Consider the following 26,771-nt stretch of genomic DNA (forward strand, 5'->3'; position numbering starts at 1 on the left):
CTGCTCAGAAGAAAGTTAGAAAGAGGACAACATCACCTAAAGGTTGTCAGGCAGGAATTTGTGCTGGCTTCATCTTAATTTGAACTAAAACATTTGAAAACACACACAGACTGACACATACATGCACGTACAACCCCACCGTGCCATTTGGGAATGTCCCCAAACTTATCGCCTCTCTCCCAAAGCTGTCCGCTGTAACATCCTCCTCTTGTCTTTGAAATAATCCACTTTTAAACAACTCTAACCTCCTCCATTTTGGGTCCCATGAATCGATGTCGGCCATTTTGTGTCTAAGCAGAATCGCACGAGAGCACAGTAGAAGTAGAGAGAGATAGAGAGAGGGCATGGTAGTTGTAGTTTGCAAAAGTAGTTGTGGTTTAGTGAGGCAGGGGAACCAGGATATCCACGTAGTTGATTGGGAAGAAGCCCGATTGGCCGTGGATCATTCCCTCGTACCAGTTCTCATCGATTTGGTTGGTCAAGGTGATGATGTCGCCTTCCTTAAAGCCCAGCTCGCCTTCATTCTCCGGCTCGAAGTCGTACAGCGCTCGGCAACACGGCTGGTCCATAGGGGCTATGGAAAAACACAAGGAAAATTAAAATAGTAGTAATGTAATGTTCGGCTAGTTTATTTTAAAGGTCTTAGATTATGTAAAACTGTGAGATTTTAGCCATGTTATAGTGCTGTGTTAAAAGCTGACACTTTAAAGTTAGGCAAATCCAGAGCTGAAATCATTAAAATAATTGTAGAGAAGGTGTATAAAGTTTAATAACACAAAAAAAAAAGTTTAAAAACACAGTACTGTGTACGAACAGTACTGTACGTTTGTGATGAGGAAACAAGATTATAATATAGACTAAAAAAAAAATAAAAATAGACCCTTTAAACCAAGTTATTCCTCACATACCTAATGCTTTCCTAAAATCCCAATTATTCACTGCGATGAGTTTATAGGTGCTTTTCACAACTCTCAATTCATTTTCTTTTCTCATTGTGGTAATATTAACAACATCTAGCATACTAAAAGCGCCCTTCTGGATTCTCTCAATCACATTATAATTAGACACAGACAGCACATTGTGTTATAGATTTGTGAAAGACCTTTTCATAATTATGTGCTCAACACACTTCTGCGTTGTTATTTGTTGATCTAAATATAGTGCGGTTTATTGAAAAACAGAAATAAATAGGTTTAATAAAACTATCTCTGAATGCACATGTTCTTTGATTGAAAATTGCTTCTGTTTTCAATCGTCGTCATGGAAACTGTCCCTGTGTTTTGGGCTATTTTTGTGTCATTGAGAGTCGACCATGTTCAGATGACACAGGATCATTTAAGAGAACTGTGTCTGAATGAGTCCAATATTAAACTCATGACTCACTGCCTCTGCTCCAATCATGTCTCCTGCTCACATGGACACAGGCCGACCAACCGCTACTGAAATATCACTTTAATAAGACCAGGACACACCAGGAGAATTCTGTCCCTTCACAGCACTATCACAACACAATCAGCATGTGTTTATCAAATAAAACTACCGTACTGCATTTACTTCTATGGGGTTTTCATTGCACACAACACATAACACATTTAGATCAGCATGTTCCCTTTTATTGTTTTGAAAATGCTATATTCACTGAAAAGAATGTATTAAATATTTATTTAAAAAAAACTTTCGTTTATGATACAAACGGTGTGCATCCCGCTGATGAAAGTACTGCACATCACATCAGGTTTGTAGTGTATTGTTTTGTATCATGCTTTTGTATCTTTATAGAGAATTGTCGTCAGACAGAATAGTACTACTAACCTTAAGGAGGGTTCAAATAGGGCCCAGGAGAGATTGCTAGATTACTCAAACATACATGGATGACATATAAAGCCAGGTGTCCACTGCATGATTTTTTTGTCTCATAATAATATTTTAGATTGTTGGATGTCACACTACACAACGTAAGGAATTTAAATTGTATGGCAACACCCAAACACACTGTGTGATGATGCACACATCAGTCTGAGCGAATCACAGGCTCCAGCTCCGTGTGATAATGTCTCCATAGTTGTACAGGTTAGCAGAGGGCCAATTGTTATGTAAAATATGGAATTAATAATTGAAGTGACATGGAACGGGATTTGTTACATATTTTGAGAAGTCAATGAAATTTGCAAGTCTAAAGGAATGACATGATAGTCACTCTCACTCCTTCTTCCTATTTCTGAATGACTACAAAGCTGCTCTGACCACTGCTGCCAGCAGAGCAGCTCCAAACATGTGAGACACGCGTCTCCTCCGCTCTGTCACAGCTCCGAGCTGTCAATCAAAGCTAGCGCCACTGTCCCCATTTTTGAAAGTGGTTCAGCCCGCTCCCCGGCTCCATGTAGAGTGGGAGTTCTGAGAATACTAGTGACTAACTTTATCAACTAACCAAACCGGCACAATGGGATTATTATGGACACAAAATGAAATGGAACTGATGATAGAAAGGGCACGAGGACAACATTAGGACTGCAGACAGATAAAGTCACAAACTTTAGCTTTATGTGAAGCAGCTTTTGCTGTTCACAGCGGAGCTCTTCTGAGGAGCACTTGTGTTTACTGTTGATCACAGATGCAGTGACAGGAGGGCTCACTCTGCACCAAGACTCCAAATATCAGACAGCCTTCATATCAGTCGCATTTTTAATCGTACAACAGTTCTAAATGTAATCTTTGGCTCCTCTTCCAGCATGTTTTTGATGAGGGAACAACAGTATAACATGGTACAAAGCTCCAAAAAGTCAAATTTGCATAAAACACCCCCTGTAAAGACCCACCTGGTGATCTTCCCGGGGACTTGGCTGAGTGGATGCCCCCGTTGTGGCTCTCGCTCACGGGTAGCAGCTCCAGGGTCATGCGGGGTTTGGGTGTGTACTCTTTCCTCGGTTTACTGGACACTTCCTTTATCCTGCAAAACAAATTGAAACGTAATTAAAATGGCTGTAATCATTTCTTTTAGTGACTAGACCCAAGAACTCACTGTATTACAACAAAAATCATAATTTAATCATAATTTTTATAGAATGTTATGATGTCACCTGAAAACCAGATATTCACATTTTACTGGTCAAGAATGAGAAAGAGCCCTGTAAGCACGCTAGTAGTTATTAGCGTCCTAATTATTCACAGTGCATTTTATAAGAACGTTTCACAACTTTAAGAGGACAGAGTGGAATTATTGTAATGCTAAAAATGTGTTAGGAAAGTATGGAATAACTTTGGACCTCTGCAAAGTGTTTAAAATGAAGTAGTTCAGTTTTTCACATTTTGAAGACCGTAAAAATCACTCTTTTAATCTCTCATATTTTGATAATCGGTGTGTATCTGAGCAACAGAAGTGTGTTTGGTGTTGGGTAATTTGGCTGCACTTGTAGAGTAAGAGCAATGTTCCGCAGTATGGTGAGTACAGACCTGTCCTCCATTTTGCTGGAGAGCTGTTGGAGGATTTCTGAGGCGCGACTGTGGTACTCCAACTGAGCCTGGACCAGAGCTGCCAGCTGGCTCACCTGCTCAATCTGAAACACATTTATAATACAAACAAAACTCAAGCGTTACAGATAAAACTACATTGTGGTATTCATAATAATAATAATAATTTATACCAAATACTTGAGGACTAAAGCACATCTATATCAGGTAGATATTTTCATAGACAGATATTAAAAGTTGAAAAGCAAAATGGAGGCTAACCAGCTGTGCGGTATGCAGCTCAAATTCACCAAAATGTTTTAATACCTTAGCAGTTTATAAAGTTTCAGAAACGTATTTTACATTTCTTTTGTTGCTGCTATAGTTACCACATAGCTGAATCGCCCACATCTAAATTAGGATTACACAGAATCCAGGATGAAACTGTTCTTAGGCCTACGACAGATCTAAACAAGTTCTGAACCAGGTCTTAAGTGGTAGTATCAAGCCACTCTTAAGACTACAGAAGACTCCTGAGTCCAGTATTGTTTACATTGTGTTAATATGTTAGATATAGAACTGTCACGATAACACATTTTTGAAGCACGATATATAACACTACAGAGAAATATTGTGATAAATGATCCTATTGAAACTACTTTATTCCTCTGATTAAGATTAAAATAAAGCAAGATAATCCCAGGGAACCCTTTTTAAATAGACAGCATCATTAAAAGGCCTGAGCGTCAACAAATAAACAGCAGAATGAACCCATATTTAGCCATAGAAGTTACCTTTTCAACTCTCTTCAGCTCAAATCTTTTCAAAATTACAAAACTCTCTCTATTTTTGCCAAGAAATGGCACACGATAAATATTGAACCCCACAATATATAGTTTCAGCTTTCGTATATAAAGATAACTCGATATTGTAATTGTCATGACAGGCCTAGATGATAGATAGATGATAAATGATAATATTAAAACTACAACATTCAGTCCACAGAAACACAAAATCAGGATTTAAAATGTTGTTGTTGTTGGTTGTGCTGATGTAAAGAGTTCCAAAGTTTAGCTCCTTTATTAAAAATATTCTAAATGTACAATATTATAAAAAAAATGAACTGCAATAATAAATACAAATTTGTTTATATCTATTAGGAGTCATAAAAGTTATTTATTCAAACCTGCACAACTCAAATCTTATCGTAGAACTGAGAAATAACAAAAAGTGTATTTGTCTTTTGTTAAAAAATTGACAATGAACTTGATCTTATAGCACTCGTTTTCCAGTGAGTTGTTTTTTGTTTTTTTTGTTTTTTTTACTACAAATCTCAAATAAACTGACTGTGAATGATTTAAAATGTAAATGTGGTCACTCACGTCGCTCTCCAGCAGGTTGAACATGCTCTGCTCTGCGATTTCTTTGCTCTCGTCAAACTTCTCCAGAGCCTGTTTGATCTCCTCGTCCTGGACTTTCCCCTGACGCTTTTTCTTATAGTCGAAGTCCAGACGCCGCCCCTCCATCTTCTTCAAGTGGTGCTATGGATCAACAAGGCAAGTTTATTTGTATTGCACAATTTGTACACAAAGTACTTCAAAGTGCTTTACAGAATAAGAAAGACATTAAAATCACAATACAAACCAAAGTATAAATAGTCATCATAAAATTAAAATTAAAAGAGTCACAGTCATATGCACAGCTAAACAGAACCATTTTGCGAGACTGTTCCAGGTTTTTAACTGCATAAAACTGAAATGCTGACAGGAGAAAAGTATTACCAAATAGGTTGTGTTCACATCACTTCACAACATTGTACAATGAATTCCTATAATTTAAAATTGAGCTGGAGGACAAGTTGTACTTCTGTGATAGAATTTGCTGTTGTGCATATGACAAAGCAGTAGTGAAAAAACTACTTGATTTTGTTACTTAAGTAAAAGTACAGGTACCAGGGCAAAAAAATACTGTAGTAAAAGTATTACATGAAAATCTCTGCTTAAGTAAAACTATTAAAGTACCTGTTTAAAAATGTACTTAAAGAATAAACTAAATATTTCATGCAGATTTTGAGATATAATAAGGCTTCAAATGTGATTTTGATACAAATTTGTTCAACAGAAACAACTGAATCAAACGTTTTCTCTTTGTATATTTTTGTTTGCTCAAATTATGAACGTGTTATAAACCCCTCAGCCATTTCAGCAGGTCTTAAAAAATTATAAAAAATACTTTTACTTTTCGGTCCAGTTCAAAAATGTACTGAAGTAGAAAGTACAAATACCGGCTTTCAAATGTAGTGGAGTAAAAGTAAAAAGTATCCCCTTCAAAATTTACTATAACTTTACACCAATCAGGAAGCAATTGCAAAAAAAACCTTGAAAAATATGTTGAAAATGATAGGAAGACATTACAGAATTCTATCCAATTTACACACGGCACAATTTACACATGAGAAACACATTTCCCTGATACTTTAAACATTATTTCAACACAATAAAAGTATTTTCTTGTCATTTTACATGTCAAATAATACCTTCTGTGTACATTAGAGGAGTTTTGTCTTATTGTATCTTATATAATATAGTGAAATATAGTGATCTTAATTGTGTTTTAGTCAAATGAGTATTCCAACCTGTCATAGGCACTTTAACAGTCAGATTACAGATGTGTTCACCTGGTTTATGAGTAATATCTTTTTTTGTTTCATGTGGATAGGCCCAATTACAAAGCTGCTCATTGCTCCACATATCTGGTATTATGATTTGTTGCAAGGTGTTCCTCTCACCTGTATCTCTTTGAGGTCTTTGTCGTGCAGGTTTTGCAGTGGGTCGATAAAGTTCTGTTTGACCTCCATATCCAGAGCGTCTTTCACCTCCCCCAGCTCCTTCATGGACTCGCCCGCATCCAGGAGGGCCAGGCCTGACAGGACAAGCACAGAGCAACACAAAGTCATTCAGAAAAGTATTCATGTAAGTATTTATTTATGGATATTATATCATATCTTATTTATGCTATTTTTAAATGACCCAGACAGCACCAAACACAAAAACTCATCTGTTCCAAACCACCTTTTCTCCATCTATCTGTTAGGGGCTTGCTAAAAATACTACAGTTGGTGATACAGTATTGATATGCTGACTCTAGATATCGTCAGCTTTTTGTTGCCTGTTTATAGAAAGGACCCTTGGCATATTCACTGTTTTGTTGATTAAAATGGGTGCATTTCATCACAAAGAAGCCCTCTAAAAATAGTGAAATATGTGAGAACATCATGTGCAATTAGGCCTGTCACGATAACACATTGTGAAGTGCGATATATTTCTGAAGTAAATAGTGAGCCATGTATTGGGTATAGTATCGAATCGTGAGGGACCCTGTGTTTTCCAAGTCCCATCTATTTATCCAGGCAAGTGAGGCTTGAGGGAGCAGCACACATCTTCACTTTACAGAACAGAGACAGGAGCACAAGGTCATTTAATCACTACAGTCTGTGGACCATCGACAGGGAGGTACTTTATGTGTGTCCTGAGGTGTAACTTCACTGCTTAAGGCCACACATCCATCTAAACACTCACTAGGAAAGAACAAGGAGAACTACAGACATGAGTAGTTAATGCTGAAGTAGGCAGAACCTATAGCCCTATTTATCTCAATGCACACTCACAGTGGGAACTAAGAATGGCCCATAATTTTACTCAAGTAATCACATCACTTCAAAGTACAAATAAAAAGTTAAGTGGGATAATACTGTTATTTATAAATACAAAATCTTTGAAAATCTTTTGTAAGTATGTTTGTGGTTTGCTTGTATACCAAAAAGAAGCAAATTGTACAAAATAAATTATATATTACAATTACTGGAATAACTAAAGCCTCAGTATGTACCTTACTCTGAGTGGACTTGCATCTCCACAAACCTGACCCTTATTTGGCCTGCTGGAGGGCCTCATCCTGCTTGTTTCCATGGAATTGATGTTCCTTTGCCTGAGTATCTATGTTCCAAAGTATGTTTTTACTTCCTGTTTGCATGGAATCATCCAGTTGCCGCTCCACCTCCAGAAAGTTGCCTTCTATAACTTTTTTTAAAATCCTAGTTTATGTGAGTAAATACATTTATTCCATTACTTGACCGCTGAGGGCAGAATACTGTGATAAAGCATGCTAAATTTACCAAATAAAAATAGAGAAACTGACCGAAGCATGACTCCTCTCCGAGCTCGCGGCCGAACTTGAGCATGGCGTCCCCCAGAACGCTCTCAGCCTGTGGGTATCCAGGGCCCTTCTCCTGCCCACGGATCTTTGACATGGTGTTGATCATGCTCAGCTTGGCTCTGGAGGCTGGGAGAGACACAGACTGGTTTTAATTTATAGAACACAAAAGCAAAATTAATGTTTTTTGACGGTAATAATGATTTGTCCGCCATCTCCAGTTAATAAAGTGGAATGATTAAAGGGAGGATTAGTATACATAGGTTTCAGTCAAATGCGGCACACTGTATCGCAAACAAATTCAAATCAGAATTTAAATGGTTGTATTCAGCAAATCACAAAGACTCTCCACAAACTGTTCTGAGTGAGTGGGATTCAGTTTAGCAGTTCATAATGCAATCTTGCTCCTAGAAAAGTGATGGACAGATCAATACCAAAACACTGATATTGACACTGACTGAGGTTTCTCATACAAAGAAGAAGATACTTTAAATGTAATCACTTTTGAATCATTTAGTCATTTTTTTTTGTTAATTTATCTGGATGTATATTTAATTTTTGTATCAGTTGGAGCAGGAGTGGAGTGAAGTTAAAGAGGGGGTATTATGCAAAATCGATTTTTTTAACTTTCCACCATGTTATAGTGCTATTCCTTCATCAAAACATGCCTGAAGAGATTTTATATGTCATCGATACATGTTTGAGTTGGCCCTACTTGAACCCTCTTTACAGTTAGCTGTAAGATTCTGTGCAATGTTTAGCCCACCAGCCTACATCACCCATGCTCCCACATGGCAATTTTCCATAAACAGACAAAAACCTGATACAAAACTGTGCACAGCAACTTTACACACCTGATGTGATGTGCAGTAGTTTTATTAGCTGGATGCACGATGATTGTAATGTGATGGCGCTCTGAAGGGGGAGTGACTTAACACAGGGAGCAAAGGCAGGCGAGACTGAGACTGTATGAGAGTGCAGTTAATACCCCATAGAAGTAAAATACCCCCTCTTTAATAATAACCTCTCAAAGAATTTTAACACAAAACTTATTGGTATCAGCATATGATTGATATCACAATACTTGCCACTGTATTACTTAAAAAATGCTACCAAAAATCCTAGTTGATTCAAATGTCACTTCTTACAATATACAGTATTTACAGTTTACCTGGATTGGGTTGTAAGTACTCTGTAGTTTTGGTCATGATGTCCAACACTGCTCTGCTGGTGATGTCCACTTTCTGTAAAACATCAGGCAAAATACATCAACATAAGTACAGGAGATTTTGGTTACATCACGCAAAGGTTCTATATTACACAAAATTGACTCTTATGAGTTTTAAGCCATGTTAGAATGTTGTTTCCTCATCGAAAACATACCTGGTGCTGTGTTTTGTTTCATTCACAGATGTTTGAGTATTGCTTTATTATTAGTCTGTCTGCATCTCCAAAGCTCAAAATGGTCTGTGATACAATGTAGTGGTCATTTTCAAGTTAACAGCTCCTTTTACCTTTAGTTCAGTACAGATTAGCAATTCCAGGACTGAAATTATCCAAATGATTCTAGTGAAGGTGTATACTTCCTGTATTACCACATGACATCACAACATGGAACAGAGTGTTTTCAGTTTGAGAGAAAAACTCAGCCTAAATATGCAGGATTTGTGTGTTAAATGTGTGAGTGAAACAAAATACAACTCCAGGTATGTTTTTTGTATGAGGAAAAGTTCTAACATAGATCAGAAAATAGAGAAATAGGGGCCATTTGAATTTGAAAAACAGCAATTCACCTTTTCCATTTCTTTGAAGTCATCATCGAGTTTTGTTCCTTCCGCACCTCCGACCTTCTCGCTGACTTTCTACAACACAAAAAAGACAAAAAAACTGTTTAATATTAGGCACTGAAATTACATCAAGAGCAAAAGTCTTAAAAACATTATTTGTGTCCACATTCGTAAAGCTAAAACTAGTGTTGTCATGATACTAAAATTTAAAACTTGATTTCGATACTAAAAAAAATCAAGTCACTGCTCAATACCAATTCTGATACCACAATGATAATGAAAAACACTCTTTATTTAGACAATAGAATGTGATTTTCAACATTATATCACAGTACATTCTTTTACCATATAGTTTTACATCTGTGTAATCCCTCCATAGATTCCATAGTTGTCCACGGGTGTATACTTGTCTGTGGTATTATCTTTTGCCATGAAGAAAAGCCAAGTTACAGGTTAGATCTGTGGAGAGGCGACCCCACTCACAGTCAGAATACATAATTTTCAGTGTATTATTTTAGCAATAACAACACCAACAATTAGATAAATGCAAGATTGATAAGTTTAATGGCATACTGTGGAACATTTCAAAGAACGATCATCAACATGGAGGGACAACCAGATGGCACACCCTCTACTCCAGAAAATGTACATATCGTGGTTTTAAACTGATTTTTTTTTTACGGAAATCTCAACACACTTGCTCTACATTCAAATCAAAGACAAAACTTGAGAGAAAAATCCAAATCGAATCCCTCTCGGCTCTCGTCATTTCCCTTTCACTCTTTGAATTGGATTATTATTTTCCACAAAAGAACAAAGTAACATTTGGGTTTAAGGCCAAACAGGAACCTCGGGATTGTAGTAATCATTGAGACGACAAGTGCATGGCCCCAAAACAAGATTCAAGACAAGACAAGAGAGAGAAATGACTACAAAGAAAAGAATGCATTTTGTATTTTCATAGATTTGACAGATACAGCAAAAGTTATGTTCCTCTCATAAATCAACTGTTGGTGGAACATTTTCAGTTTTAAAAAGGCTGGTTAAGTACTACAAGTGAAAGCTTTGTAGTGTTTACGCGATAAACTGTAGAAGTGGAACTAAGGGAGCGTGACGTCACCCATAGTGTTCAGCTCCAGTCAAATGAAGCTCATCAAGGCAGTTACAAATTTTGAAGCTGATTTCCATATTTGGAATTTTTACTGCGAGTATCATAGCAACCAATGAGCCAATCCGACGCTGTTGAAGGCAATGCCCCTTCCAGTTTCTTGCTAAACCACTGATTTAGCAGGGAGCGGGCGCTTAGCAACACCGTCAAACCTGTTGCTAAAGCTAGCGGGAGCGACCTTGGGGGAAGAAGGTACCTCATTGGTCTGTTATTAATGTTCATATCTTGCTTTACACATTAACCTCCTGAGACCCGAGCTCTTGCAGGACTTTATTTGCAAAAACTATTAAGTGGTTGAACACATATATTGTAAAAAGCAAAATGACAAAACAATAAAAAAATAATAATAAAACAAGTAAAAATACAAAAATATAAAATAAAAATAAATAAATAAATAAAATAAGATAAATAAATTAAAATACAATAAAAAAAATTAAATAAAAAATAATAAAACTAATAAAAACACAAAAATATAAAATCAAATAAAAATAAATAAAATAAGATAAATAAATTAAAATACAAAAAATAATAATAATAAAACTGATAAAAAATAATAAAACTAATAAAAACACAAAAATGTAAAATCAAATAAAAATAAATAAATAAAATAAAAAAATAAAAAAAAATATTTTTTTTAAATCTAATAAAATAAATAATAATAATTTTAAAAAAATCAAATCAAATAAAAATAAATACAAAATAAAAATAAATATTCTAAACTCCTAGAAATATTCAAAATTGAACATGTTCTTGTTGCTGTTCTTCAAAAAATTTGCACTGTGGCCTAAACAACCCAAAATGTGTTGTCCACAGATGAGGACACCAGGTCTCAGGAGGATAAATACCTAGATAAAACACTTGGATCATGTAGCGTGGATTAATATGAACATTTTAAGGGCAAAATAATGAGTGTAACAGTAGCAGTTACAGAGAGAGGGGCTACAGTTTTTCAATAGAAATTAATTGGAGCCAGAGTTGATGGAGCCGGAAGCGCACCCATGATCACTTGCTATTTAGAACACGGAGGCTAGCAGGTTAGCTATGTCCATTTATATTTACAGTCTATGGTTTAAGCTAAGATTTAGGGTTAAGTAACTCATAGTGTCCTCATTTGTATAAAGTGGCACAGAGTGTGTACATGTTGCTAGCTGCACCAGGGCTCTGTATCTCTCAGAAGTCACAAACATGAGGTCAGTTCCTTTAATGAAATGAGCCGAACAAACCCAGTCTCATTATCGAGGTACATTTGCGCTCTGCCTGAAGGAGGAGCTGGAATGATACTAATTGTCTCCGGTGAGCTGGGACATAACGATGTTTACGATGTGACACAGAAGTGATTTACTACAACAATAATGTAGTGAAATGTGTTTTTGGAGAAGTGTGTGTACCTCAGAGTAGGGCTACGCTGTCAAATGAACTTTTTTTAACAGTTCAGGCCCATTTTTCCTAAAACGGCAGACTAAAATGACCCCCCGGTTCAAAGTGATTTGTGTCTGAACCCTTTGGAGCACAGACAAATGGCGGGGGCTCTTTGTGAAGCTGAGGCTCTGTGGTTTTTGCCTCTGTCGGATCTACTCTCATCATAAGTTGGAACAAGCTCTGCACAGACGAACATCACATTTCAAAACATGCCTGGATTGTTTTTGGTAGATATAAGATTTAGTATAGCTGCATCCTATATCCCATGGGATTTATGGATGTAGAAATTAACCTTTTCTTGAATGATCTTGAGCTGTATCAGAACGAGTATAAGACCACATAGACTATACGTCCATGGACCGCTATGGAACAAGTCAGGGTTTACACAGATATAAGGATGCATGCTAATATATTCATTTTTCTTGTGTTTATAAATGTAACCAATCCTGATCTTCACTTCACATTTGATCATCAGAACTCAGGACCTGACCTGGGGCGTTGGCGAACGAGTGAGTCACGAAGCAGGCAAACCCCAGTCCCTCCTCTCATATACCAACTCTATCTCTCTTTATCTCTATTTGTCTCTCTCCATCTTAATTGTCTGTCATTCCTCCCTCTTGCCCCCATTCTTTTGCCCTCCCTTGTGCTCTCTTCCCCCATACCTCTGCGTTTGTCTTCATCCTATCTCACTTAATTGTCTGCTCCTTTTCTCTCTCACCTACTATCTCTTTCCTCCCTTTATCTCTTCTCTCTCTCTCTCCACCCACCTCTCTCTCTTTCTCCATCTCTCCTCCCTCTGCAACTTGATGATATTAAGAATCTAGACCAGTCACTATGCAGCAGTCCAGGCTTAAGCTGGTTTTCATTTACTCAGTTCATTGGTGCAACAGGTTTAAGAAAACATATGGTGCTTGTCTCTGTTAATTATAATCTATGACACCCATGGATCATAACATAGCGTTCATTTGGACATTTTAAATCGCAATATTCATCTAAAACGACTTAATAAAAGAAAGTCAGCTGTCTTCCATGTTAGAAAATTGCGGTGCCGAATGAGCTGACGTCACCGTAAATCTACGGATACCTGCAGATGTTGCCAGGGTTGCCAGGATTCAGCGATCCATCTCGTACAAGAGCATATGAAAAAACGGCCAAATCCGCACACCTACGCATGGCTGTATTTTCTGATCTATTTATGAAACCAGACCCAACCCCAGATGGTTTTGGATAGAAAGATTTGTCACAAAAATTCAGGAATATCATTAGGATTGTTCTAAAATCTGTACTTTTAACATGGAAAATAGTTCTGGGCAAATCTACGGACACTGACAGAACTGGATCAGGCAAGCAAATTTTTATGTTTTTTTTTCTTCTGTACCAGAGTAAAAGAAAAATTCAAATCTGTCAACTGGATAAATGTTGTAGGAGTGAAGACGTTTTGCTGTTCATCCAAGTCGCTTCTTCAGTTCTGGTCTGATTACTGGTGGACACCTTATATCTGTCTGAAGGGAGAAGCTAACTACACTGAAACTATACCTATTGTTTACAGTTTCTGTCTGTTGGCTAGGTCTAATGAGCTACACTAAGCGTGAACTGTCCCTGAGTCATATTTTGCATAATCATTCAGGCCCCTAATGGCTGCTCTCACACCTAGCATACTGTCTAACCCAATTTTGTTTACACATCGGTCTAAGGATGGAGTTATGAATAGGAGATAGATGATGACCAAGGCCCCCATTCCCCTTCAGATGGATGGTCTTTCGCAACAACTCACCCCTACAACTTTTTGTTCTGTTGACAGTTTTGAATTTTTCTTTTACTATGGATCATACCTGGACGACTGAGGGATTACACAGATATTTGTGCCAAAATGAGTACATGCCGGCGTCGAATCCTATGCGTGTCACCGAATGAGAAAATAAAATATGTGAATGAAGTAAGTACAGAGCAGTGGGCGTTTACTGGCAGGGTAAATCAAGAGGATAAATGAGCTGACATAAAAAAAGTTGATTTTGCAGAATAGGTCCTTTAAACAGTTGCTGTTTAGGAGCCATAAGTGATGCGCTTTACAACATTTCACACTCACATCCATCCACTAAGAGCACCGATCATTCATAAGTGCAAAACACCCGAGGTATGACAATAAACAAATTAAAATTAAATGTCTAAAAAGCTCATTCAAATATTTATACTCCGATAAAAAGTTAAAAACTGAATATGCGCTCTATAAACACAGTAGATCATAGTGCTACTTTAACTGCTCCTCTCTTAGCTCTCATAAAAGCACCGCTCACACATTCTCCGCTAAATACCGTCGCCTTCCTCTGCAAATTCATAAAATCTTAACCATTTGGCTGCGTGGAACAACAGCACCCATGGGAGACAGAAGCCCATTTCCACCCACCACCCACCCGCCCACATTCGACCAGAGTGCCACTAAAACCAGGGTGTAGCAGCGTGCATTCACCGGCCCATCTGCTCCCCTCCTCCAAGAGATCATAGACACAACCTCCATCTTCTACAACTGTGTTTATGTTTGTGGAGCCTACCTGGACGACTGAGGGATTACACAGATATAAGGCCACATGGTAATATAAAAGAAAGTAGTATGCTTTGACGTTCAAAATCACATTCTATTGTCTGAAGAAAGAGTGTTTTTATTGTCAACGTGGTATCGGAAGCTCTCTTGAGAATTGGCTCGTGATTCAACCCTTAAAGAATAGACCCAGTATGTTTTATTAGCAGTGGTGGAAGGTAATGAAGTACAAGTAGTAAAGAACTGTGCTTAAGTAGAATTTTTAGGTATCTGTACTTTACTTAAGTACATTTTACAGTGGATTCTTTTTACTTTTACTTTACTACATTTGAGAGGACGTATCTGTACTTTCTACTCCACTACATTTTCAACGGACTGGACTGAAAAACAGAACTGAAAAGTAAAAAGAGAAGTTATTTTTTACCATGTTTGTGGTAACATCCTGACTATAGTTTTCTAGTTCAAGCTTCGGCTTTGAGCAAACAAAAATAATACACAAAATGCATAGGAAAAATTAAGAAATAGATTCATATTTCTACTGTTGACAAAAATATGTATAATTCCTTTTTTTTTTTTTTTAAATCAATATCAGTACATTTAATACTTTAACAAACGAAAAACAATTGTGTTAAATAATTGTACTTTTTTACTCTTAAAGTGCATTTTTAAACGTGTAGTTAAATATTTTACTTATGCAGACTTTTTCATGCAATGTCATAATAAGGCACCTTTTAAGAAGATACTAAGCTTGAATTTAAAGGACACATATTACGCTATTTTCTGATCTGTTCTAATGTTGTTTCCTCATCAAAAATATACCCAGAGTTGTATTTTGTTTCATTCACACGTTTAACACACAAACCCTGCATATTTAGGTTGAGTTCTTCACTCAAACTGAAAACACTCTGTTCCACCTTGTGATGTCATCATGTGGTAATACAGGAAGTGCTCCACTGTGTTTTTAAACTCCATACACCTTCACTAGAATCATCTGGATAATTTCAGCCCTGGAATTTCCCATCTCTACTGAATAGAAGTTTAAAGGTAGTTGTTAACTTGAAAACTATCACTCCATGACATCACAAGGTGGAACAGAGCATTTTGAGCTTTGGTGATGTAGACAGACGAATAATGCAGGATTACTCAAACATGTGTGAATGAAACAAAACACAACTCCAAGCATGTTTTTGAGGAGGTAACAACATTATAACATGGCTTAAATCTCACAAGAATCATTTTTTTTTAATATAGGACCTTTAAGGCTGATTAAATATAGTTATTAAAAAGTGTTACCCATTCACTCCTGTCCATATATTCGCTTAGTCACAGCGGGTTAGTAAGGACCACCCAGCCCACAGACATTCTAATCACAGCGACTGACAGAGGAGAGGTCAGAGTTCGGAGGTCGCAAGAGGAGCAGGTCATCTCGTCGACACAGGACGTTAATCTTGTGCAGTGGGGAATTAGCTTATCAGGGCCAGAAACAGGAGTCGTGTGCAGGTTTGTCTATCTGTTTGAGAGGCAGCCAAAGTGCTCCCTGGCACCGGGCAGCCATGTTGGATCCGTTACAGATACGAGTAGAGATGGGACAGAGCCAGGACTTGCTTACAAGGCATTTTGGGACTTTTTTTTATCTCTTTACAAACGTCTGACAGCAACATACGATGAGTTGCATGTGAGGATTTGAAGACTGCCGTGCCAGTTTTTAACATAATAACTGCTACTGGAATAAGACTAAACTTTGACATAAGTATAAGGGTTGTCAAAAGTATCAACAATCAGATAATCAATACTAAAACTAGTATCAAAACTAGAGACTCATTTGAGCAGGTATTGATATTAAAAAGTCACATTCACAGGACAGAAATGAACCTTTCCTGAATAGCTTTAGAATGATCTTGAGCTGTATCAGAACAAGTATAAGACACTAAGACTGAGGGATTACACAGATATAAGGCCACATGGGAATATAAAATAAAGTATATAAACTATTATTTAATACTGAAAATCGAGTATGGAGTCTATTCTTTAGTATCAAAATCAAGTTGGAAATTTAAGTATTGTGACAACACTAGATTGCTCAGAGAGTTGTAAGAGTGCATGCCTTTTTCATGGTATTTTTGAGCAATAAAAACGTGTAATAAAAAATAAAAGAAATTAAAAACATACAAGTTTAATGCCACACTGTGAAACATTCCAGGCAAAGCAACAAAAGTGACAGTGCATCTTCAAATCAACCACTTTTTTGAATGACCAATATATTTATATAACATAATGAAAATAGTTTAAAAATGGCACTGTGTAACTATTGTTTTTAAAGGTCATATATTACACAAAATTGAAAGCTTTAAGCCAAGTTATAATGCTGTTACCTCCTCAAAAACATAAAGGGGTTGTGTTTTGTTTCATTCACACATGTTTGAGTTACACTTTATTATTAGTCTGCCCCTCTCCAAAGCTCAAAATGCTCTGTTTCACCTTGTGATGTTGTGCACTGGTAGTTTAAGTTAACAGCTACCTTTTACCTTTTGTTCATTAGAGATTGGAAATTCCAGAGCTGAAAATATCCACATGACTCTAGTGAAGGTGTATGGAGTTTAAAAACACAATTGGAGCACTTCCATTATTAACACATGACATCACAAGGTGGAAAAGAGTGTTTTCTGTCAGCCTAAATATGCAGAGTTTGTGTGTTAAACATGCGCGAATGAAACAAAACTCTGTGCATGTTTTTGCTGAAGAAACAACATTACAGCATAGATCACAAAATTGCGTAACACAGGCCTGTTAAAGTTTATTTTTCAGTATTATAGACAAACTCCACAACGCTAACAAGATTTTCTACCTCCTCTTCCAAAACGTGTTAGACAAAAATACCAAATTCATCTTATTTATTTGTGAGATTAAATCCTCTGGGAGCCTCGGCGGTGCTCACCTGTCAGCCGGCGCGTTGCTTTCAGTTTCATCACTTCAAATTGGTGAGGTTGGCTCTGCTCCAAGTGATACAAAATCTACCTGTCATCTGCTCCTATTGTTATGCCCAACGCAGGCATCCACTGACAAAACAACCACTTCAGCAAAATAAGTGCTAATCATATCACAGCTACTCTAAGAGGAAGATATAAACAGAAATTAAAGAGGAATTATGCTGAATAAAGGTGGAGGTCTTGTTTCAGTCAGGTATTATTGGTGACTTAAATGGTGAATGTTTAAAGACAAGGTTGAAGGATTAAGAAGATTATACGGATTTATAAGGACAACACCAGAAAGGAGAATTGGCGAGTTAGTTCAAGATTTTTTTTGGTATCTATAGGTAAAATTAGGATTCACACATTTACGCTGTCTTTATATAAATATTTTTCTGCATAAACAGTAGTTTTTGTATCTGTCTGCAGGTGCAGTTTGGGTCAGATGCATAGAGTTTTAGAGCAATTTGCCAATTTGCAACAGGTCATTTAACATTAACTTATGTAGCCATGTCAATTTTGAGTCTCAGAATACCTTGATTTCAAAAGTCAGTCAAATTTTAATCCTGACAGGTTAAAAAACAGGCCAAAGAGTGTTCTGTGGAGTAGCCAAATTAATTAACGTAAGCTTTTAATTATATCAGTTATCTGCTGAAGTTGTATTTAGAGTGATTTGTGCATGTTTGAGTTATCTTTAGTCACTTTTTTCAAGACGCCATATGTTTTCACCGTCACCACCACCGCCACCCGCTCAATGCTCTGTACTTCATTTTCTTACTCTGATACTCACAAGATTCGGCAGCGTTGCATAGTAATTTTGGTACAAATAAGGAAAAAAAAATCCACTGTTCGCTAGTGTGATCTGCAGCTATCCATCAGAGGTGAACGCAGTTTTCAACCACTAAAGTACATAATAAAGCAATGTTACAGGCTTATATTTGACTTGGCTTTATCTGCAAATTAAACTGTCATTTATACAATCTACAAATTCCCCTATGTAGCTCATCTAGCCTACTTTTGTAATGTTTGTAGTAGCATTTTTGACAGATTACATCAAGAGTTCAGTTAAATTTTGGATCAAAACTTGTCACTATGTAAGGTTCAAGTGCACAAAAACAGTAACGGACAGAACACAGTGAGTTTGTGCAGGCATGTAGAAGCGCAGATATCATTTAGCTTAAAATAATGAGAAACCTGTCTGTCTGTCTGTAAACAAAGTGAGTTTCATTCCGTTTAGGCCTTGAGAGAGTCAGGCTAATGCCAAGTCAATACGTGATCAATAACGTGTCAATGAGCAGTGAGCCTCGAGAGCCACACGTCGATACGTCCTGGTTTGAAGATAAAAATCCAAGTCGAAAAAACAGGAAAGAAAGACAATAGTGCAAGAAAAGGGTGGATATGCTAATGTGCTAATGATAACGTGACGTGTCATGATTTACGCTTCCCATGGTTACGCGATTTCAGAGGTCGATTTACAGGACGTCCATAAAGATTGAGAAAGAAGAACACTTAATGGAGAATGGAGAGGTAACGAAAAGGTTGTACTGATTTTGATAATGTAGCCTCCCAAAAATTGTGTGCATAGTGGTGTTGTCACAATACTAAAATTTCAAACTCGAATTACTATGGAATAGACTTGATACCATGATAATAATACAAAAAGCCCATTCTTTAGCCAACAGAATGTCATTTTCAACATTAAATGGTAGTACTTTCTTTTATATTACCATGTGGCCTTATATCTGTGTAATCCCTCAGTCGTCCAGGTGGGTTCCATAGTGGTCCATGGGCGTATACTAGTCTATGTGGTCTTATACTTGTAATTAAAAAAAAAAAAAAGATTCTTTAGACTATAGGATCTAATATTTTAACATTAAATCATAGTACTTTCTTTTATATTACCACTGCACCTCTCGTTTCCACACGGAGCTTACACAGCACAAACTGCACAACAGTGAAGAGGAGCGGTGTATTTTAGATCCAAGAGTGAGTTTAGGGAGCGGAGTTTAGTTGCATGTGAGAGCACGGAGAACCGCAATGATGAAAACCAACCAGTTCACTAAAAGACCGCGATGAGAGGAGAAGACATAGAGGCTAAAACAAACAACACTCGGAGACGGGAACCCTTAAGACATTGTGATAGTGTTGTCCATTCTCGTCTAGTGCGGTCCTGTCTGGCTATGCGTCATTGTAGGGAGTATTATACCTCTGATGACTTTGAGCAAGATAAAAAGGACTGAGCTGGCAGTGTGGGGCTGGCACAGCACAGAAATGCAATTTATTTATGAATAGGTTATAACTTCTTTTCATGTTTACTAAAGATCAATATTGATTTGGAGTCGAATGAATAAATAAATTTGAGTTAGGGTCGTACATGAAAAGTTAATCCATAAAAAATAGCGATTGGACTTTCAACTCCTTTGTGGGATCCGAATCTTAAGGATAGGTTTACTTCAAAGAGCCGTTGAAAAGACTCTTTTTGGCTCTTCTTATATTTAATTATATGACAGAAGCCAATGTGAGAACTCATTTTATCTACACAAATCTCTCACTCAATGATTCTTGTGATGGTTCTGCGTTAATGAGTATAAAAATGCATACAAATTAGAAAGAAAGAGATTCGGCTCTTTCCAAAAATGGAGATCTGGTTCCAGCCGTTCATGTTAAAGAACCGTTTAAAAGAGTCGACTTGTTTACAAACGTCACATCACTAGTAAGAAGTAGAACGTTAAAGCCTAATACGAATGTCTGTTAATAAATTATAAATGTATTCATGTAAACAGCATAAAATTAAAGGCAGACCATTATGTGATTTAAAAAAACATAAATAAATCATCGTAGACATAGAAACGAGAGATTTGAAGGCTGATATAGAATGATTAAAATAGACAGAATCGACCGCTCACAGTCTCTCACTCAATCTGCTCTTCATTTTGTCAGGCTCTGCTCTGCTCACTCACACAATCACTGTCAATGTGATTTTAAATGAAGTGGAAAGATGAAACCAGCATTAAACCCAGTCTAGCCGACAGTTTAGACCTGCTTGAGAACTGGTTTTGTCCTAGTTTTGTCCTGGTTTAGCTCTGGTTCTCACTTGTCCTGATTTGGATCTGTAGACTACTTTGTTCGGTCCTGTGTAGCTCTGGGTTTTGTCACAGTTTAGTCCTAATTCTGTGTATCCAGGCACCCTTACATTTTGAGTCCTGGTTAGAACTTGATTATGTATTTGCCTGATCGAAACCTATAACAGTTTAGACTTAATAATAGACCTGGTTTAGCCCTAGTTTAGTCAAAGTTCAGTCTAGTAGAGATCAGGTTTAGTCCTAGTTTAGACTTATTTCAGTTTGAGTGTATACTTTGACTTTGAGTTAAGTGTCTTGCCCAAGAACACAACGACAGCATTTGTGTGACAACCTGTGGGTCGGTGGATCTGTCGAGAGCGGGATTCGAACCGGCAACCTTCGGCTCACTGGACAAACACTCAAACACTCTATCAACTAAGTTCCTGTCACCCCGTCATTCTAAAGCAATTCAGGAAAGGTTCACTTCTGTCCTGTGAATGGGACTATTCCAGTATCGATACCCGCTGAAATGAGTATCTAGATTCGATACTAGCTTTAGAATCAATTAGTATCTGATTTTCGATACTTTTGACAACCCTACTCGTATAAAAGGATCACATTTACATAGTTACATTTTTATAGTCGTCGAGGCTCGTCTTTTGTCAAATTACCCTCCGACGTGAACGTAAAAACATTTTCTAATTACCCCCAACCGCCATGTTGTGAGGAGAAAAGGATTGATAGAGCGATAAAAGTGACCTCCTGCAAAGGCAATACAGAGGAACATACTGGAGCTGGAGCGGTCGTAATGTGGACTATCAGCCTAAATGGTATCGTTCGAAAGAGGGAGAGAGATATAGAGGGAGAGGGAGAAGAAGAAGGGGGGCAGAGAAGGAGGGAGGAGAAGAAGGGTGGTTGGAGCAATCACTGTAAATCGTATTGTTGGAGATGGGGCGAGAGAAGAGAGGAGAGAGAGAGAGGAGAATAAAAAACATCGGGAGGAAGAGAGAGGGGGAAATGTGGGGGTAAAGAGAGAGACAGTGGTAGAGAAATAGGCGGAGGGATATTAGGAGAGGGAGGAGGAGAAGGGGAGAAAGGAGAGGGGTAGGTGGAGAGAGAGAGGGGGTGAAGAGCAGGGAGAGAGAGAGAGGAAGGAGAGTGAAGGAGAGAGCAGTGAAGAGGCCGGAAGAAGAGAGAGGATGAGAGGGGGCGAGAGAGTCATAAAAGAGGGAGGGAGAGAGAAACAATAGGGAGAGACACAGAGGAAGGAAGGGGGAGGAGGAGAGAGAGACAGGAGGGGAGGGAAAGGGGAGAAGAAAAATATAGGAAGATAAGGAAAGGGAGGAGGAGAAGGGAGAGAGAGTGAAGAGGCGGGAGAGAAAGAAAAACAGGTGGGAGGAGAGATGGAGAAGAGGTAGAAGAGGGGTAGGGGAGCGGGGGAGAGAGAGTGATAAGGAGGGAGGGAGAGAGCAACAGATGGGAGGAGGAGAGGGAGAAGGGAAGGGGGACGATGACTGCGGAGAGAGAGAGGGAAGAAGAGGGAAGTAGGGAGAGAGAGAGGTTAAGAGAGAGAAATAAAGGGAGGTAAAGAAGGACAGGGAAGGGGAGAAAGAAGAGGGGTAGGGAGAGAGAGGAGGGAAGAAAAGAGGGGAGAGAAAGGGAGGGAGAGGGAAGAGAGAAAGCGAGGGAAGGAGATGAGGGGAAATACTAGTAGAGAGAGAGGTGGTAGAAAAGAGAGGAGGTATAAAGAAAATAGAGAGAAAGAAAGGGAGGACTATATGACTGGGAAAAGAGAGAGTTTAAAAAGAGAGGGCAGTGAGAGAGAGGTGGAGAGTGGGCGGAGGACGAGAGACCAAAGGCTGAGGGTAAAATGGAGATGGATAGAGCTGTATTAGTATTCACTGCAAATACACAAGGCTCTCACAGGGAGACAGAGAGATGCAACAACAATGAAAAACAAAGGATGAAAAAGACGAGAGCGTAGAGCAATAAACTGTACACAATAATATGGAAAATCACATCGCCAAGGCCTCGGGATAAAGAGAAGGAACGTATAAGAGTGTACAGAGCTGCTTCAACCTTTACAGATAATAGTTTACATAATGCACTTCAGAGTACTGTTGTCACGATACTACAATATCGAACTTGATTTCGATAATAAGGAATAGACTTGATACTCGCGGTACTTTCTTTTATATTCCCATGTGGCCTTATATCTGTGTTCATTTCTGTCCTGTGAATGTGACTTTTCAGTATCGATACCTGCTCAAATGAGTATCTAGTACTAGTTTTAGTGTCAATTAGTATCTGATTTTAAATACTTTTGTTAACCACTTACAGAGAAGGAATGAATAATAATTTACAATATAGTGCACTTTAAAATCACTCTATTCATAGCTCTCTCTGCAACACTTCAGTTTGGTCTGAAGGACTTGATTCTCGGAAATGTTTTACACCAAGTAAGAACAAATTTGGCCTTCTATGTACCACATATCTAAGCCAGGTTTATAACTAGTGTTCTCACAATACTAAAATTTCTAATTTTACTTCAATACCAATTTTAATACCCCCAGGATAGGGCTGTTTTTGAAATACCATAATTCCCTTCACAAAATACAAAATCTCCTACTTTATTCTGCATAAAAACTGCTAACCCTGTAGTTTGTCAGTTCATATTTCTTTTTGTCAGTTTCCTCGAGCATGTTTAGAAAGTGAAATTTGATTAGAATCCTCTTTTTTAAATAGCAAATCTAATCACAATCACAATGCTTGTCAGAAAAATCACTATTTGATATTTTTCCCAAATGGTTCAGTCCTACCCCAAGAAAACAAAACCTCCTTCTTTTAGACAATAGACAATGTATATCTCTGGTTTCTAAGGAAGACCAGTCTAAAGCTGTTCAGGAAAAGTATAATTTTGTCCTATTAACGTTTCAATATCAGTATTTGCTTCAGTTTGTATTTTGATACTAGTTTATTAACGATGATTGTGTATGATTTATTATGAGGTGTATGATTTCACCTATAACAGGACTATACCCAGTCTAGATATAAAGTTTCAAATGAATCTACACAAGTTAGGTAGTTCTAAACAAGGATTAAAGAACACATATTATGATTGTGTTTGCTATAGTTATACTCTGTGACACTCCTGGATCATTATGTTATAATTTGCACATTTTAAAACACAATATTCATTTAAAACGTCTTAAGTTAGAAAACTGAGGGGGTAAACGTAAAGGGAAATAACTACAACATGGTTAAAAGCTCTGAAAAGTTGATTTTGCAGAATAGGTCCACTTCAGTATGATTACACAGCACCGAGATTGCAAAGGTAAAAGTACAACGCTTTTCCTAGATTCCAAATCCGATTATCTTCACTCTGTCTCTGTCTTTCATTGCTGTAATATTATTGATATCCCATCAGTCTTTGCACTCTGAACAGCTTAGCACTGTTTTATTGATTCACTTCCCACACAGGTTGTAATCTATAGCCACAGCTGTTGGTGATGCCACAGACACAATTATTCAAACCACAGCGTAAAAGAGTCTTGCCCAAGGACACAACCGACAACCAGCCAACAACCACCTGGCTAAATTACAGGTCAGATCTGTGAAGAGGTGACCCTGCTCACAGAAATAATGTGTGTTTTTTTAATGTATTTTCCAGCCATAAAAAACTCTGGATTATAATAAATGCAAGATGGATCAGTTTAAAGGAGAGGGACCTGCCTGGAGACCTCCACCCAGCGGACCCAACCCGCAGACCCTCACATGACTTACCTCGATCTACATGTCCCTAAATGTAAACAAACAACAGCCATGCCAAAAGACCGCCTAAGGACACTGTTTTCAAGGCAGTATTAAAAAAGTTAACATTGTTTCAAACTAAAGACGAGCTCAAAGCCTTTTCCTAACCTTAACCATTTCAGATTTGTGCCTAAACTTAACCAGACACAGGACCTGCGGCAACACATTCACCGACAAACTACATACACAAGCAGAGTAGAGCAGAGACAACACAAAACTAGTTAATTTCATAGCAGCCGATATAGTGTGTAATTAAGTAAATTCATGAAAAATGGCGTAGGACAGTTGGGTGATGGAGCGTCCTGTTGGAGGTCTGCAGTTAGACTCTCTTGGCTCAAGAGGCTGAAAAAAAACAAAAAAAAAACTTTATGAAATCAGGTATTTCATAAAGTTTTTTTCTTACTTCAGCACCAATATATTGTGAAAAATTGCTTGTAGGGTCAATACAGGAGCGCTGTGTGGTTTCAGGATCAAATTACATTGCTTTTTATGTCCTTTGTAGAGTAGGAAGTAACGTGGGTGCGCTGTTAGCATGCTAGTTGCGGTTAGCATTACCGTGACAGCAAAACTCTGACCACTGCAAGCCATTTAAAATTAGTTCTGTTTTTGAAGTTTTGAAGACAGTTAACATCAGGTACACCCCCTTTAATGCCATACTGTGGAACATTACAGCCAAAGCAATAACATCCACGGAAGCTGGAGCAGGTGGCGAGTTTAATCACTACAAGCTAAATGACTTATATTGCCTTGACAACAATTTGAAACTGTGAGAGTTACACAAAGATGACGCAACAGTAACCACTTTCTGACTTATAAATAGCCGTGTATTGATTTTAGAGGAAACAGAGGAAAGAGAGAGAGTGCGGCCATTCAGAGGGAAGAGGCACAAATAGAAAAGAAAGAACTGCAAATATACACAGGATGTCACTTTGTTCTGGGTTTTGGCCCCAAATCTGCCCCCAAATGCTACAGAGTTAGCCATTTTGTGTGCCTGCCAAATTCTTAATTATTGGGATTTAAAGCACTATATCACATTTTTACTATCTTCAGCTTTCTAATGGTGCTCTCTTATCAAAAACACACCTGAAGTGGTTTTAGAGGTCATCCATGAATGTGTGTGAATATTCAAACTGTCTTTACGATTAGCAGTACAAGCCTACATCACCCACAATTTTCCATAAATATACAAAAGCAGGACAGAAAACAATACTCTACACATAAAAAAGGGGGGGAACAACACAGAGGACTGAGAAACAGCGGATTTCTGCAGAATCATCAATAAAACACCAAACTCTCAGGTTATCTCAGGTAAAAGAAGTTATATCATTTGTTCTGAATGATACGAGAACTTTCGAAAGGAGAAGTCTTCCGCATTTGCGAGACACCTGCTGCACATTCGCTACTGTGGTTGGACCGTCCCATGTTAGAACAGAGGTTTTTACTAGAATTCAGTTTTTTACATTTTAAAGCAGATCTATTATGCAAAATCAACTTTTCAGAGATTTTAATCACTTTATAGTTGTTTACTCTTCTCATTTAGCCTGTTGAAAATGTATTTGGAATAATTTATACATGATCTTTAATCTCTTATTTTCAAGACGCCATCTGCAGATCAATCCCCATTTTCACTGCCACTGGTACACACCCACTCTGTACTTACTTTGTTCTTCAGTTTTATTTTGTTAATAAGTGATTTGTTGATCAGTCATAGTGAATATTGCGATTTAAAATGTCCAAAATTACAACATAATGGTGTCGTAGATTATAACTATGTAGCAGAAACAGCTACTATATATGTTCTTTAACCGTAGAAATCAGCACGTTTAAATTATGACATGAATTCCTTTACTGTAATGCATTTCCAAGATGTCAGCCTGGTGTGTTAATTCCCCATCCTCCATAGACATTCCGGAGCCACCACAGGGACCATAAATACCACTGTCCAGTATTGATTTGCTGAGAGCTTAATTACACTGCCACAATCCATAAACCAACAGTGTTTTCAGTTCAAAGTTCAAGGAATCTCCCACCACTGGATGAAAAATACTATAGCTACATGCTTATTACCAGGATGTAGTCAACGAAAGAAATTCTTGGCCAACTAAAGACCAGCGGATTGATTTGTTAACTGAAAAAGGGAGCGTGGCAAAAGCTCTCAAAACTATTATGTATCTCTCTGTATCTGACTCAAACTGCATTGACAGGACGACATCTGCAGGGGGAGGTCATGCAAAATAACTATGTACGTGGAAACAAATAAATATTAAAATAAAACACCAAATCTTCTGCTAGCTAGCTCACTTTCTGCTGTTGTCACATATAAACCCTTACGCCTCTAAATAGAATAATTAGTTGGTTAATACT

The 26,771-nt window shown here is 37.7% G+C and overlaps 1 protein-coding gene across 1 annotated transcript in view; it reads right to left on the minus strand.

The window, feature by feature from the left end:
• Positions 1–377: 377 nt before the first annotated feature.
• The window catches only part of LOC117386278 (endophilin-A1-like), a 33,675-nt gene continuing 7,281 nt past the window's right edge, over positions 378–26,771 (minus strand). Inside the window, exons 2-9 of the mRNA XM_033983617.2 lie at positions 9,453–9,521; positions 8,831–8,903; positions 7,645–7,788; positions 6,236–6,369; positions 4,830–4,988; positions 3,451–3,554; positions 2,817–2,947; positions 378–574 (exon numbers count right to left, since the gene is read on the minus strand). Coding sequence (XP_033839508.1) covers positions 378–574; positions 2,817–2,947; positions 3,451–3,554; positions 4,830–4,988; positions 6,236–6,369; positions 7,645–7,788; positions 8,831–8,903; positions 9,453–9,521 — 1,011 coding nt within the window. The remainder of the gene's footprint in view (positions 575–2,816; positions 2,948–3,450; positions 3,555–4,829; positions 4,989–6,235; positions 6,370–7,644; positions 7,789–8,830; positions 8,904–9,452; positions 9,522–26,771) is intronic.

This window comes from Periophthalmus magnuspinnatus, chromosome 18 (assembly GCF_009829125.3).
Source record: "Periophthalmus magnuspinnatus isolate fPerMag1 chromosome 18, fPerMag1.2.pri, whole genome shotgun sequence".
NCBI classification, from domain to species: domain Eukaryota; kingdom Metazoa; phylum Chordata; class Actinopteri; order Gobiiformes; family Gobiidae; genus Periophthalmus; species Periophthalmus magnuspinnatus.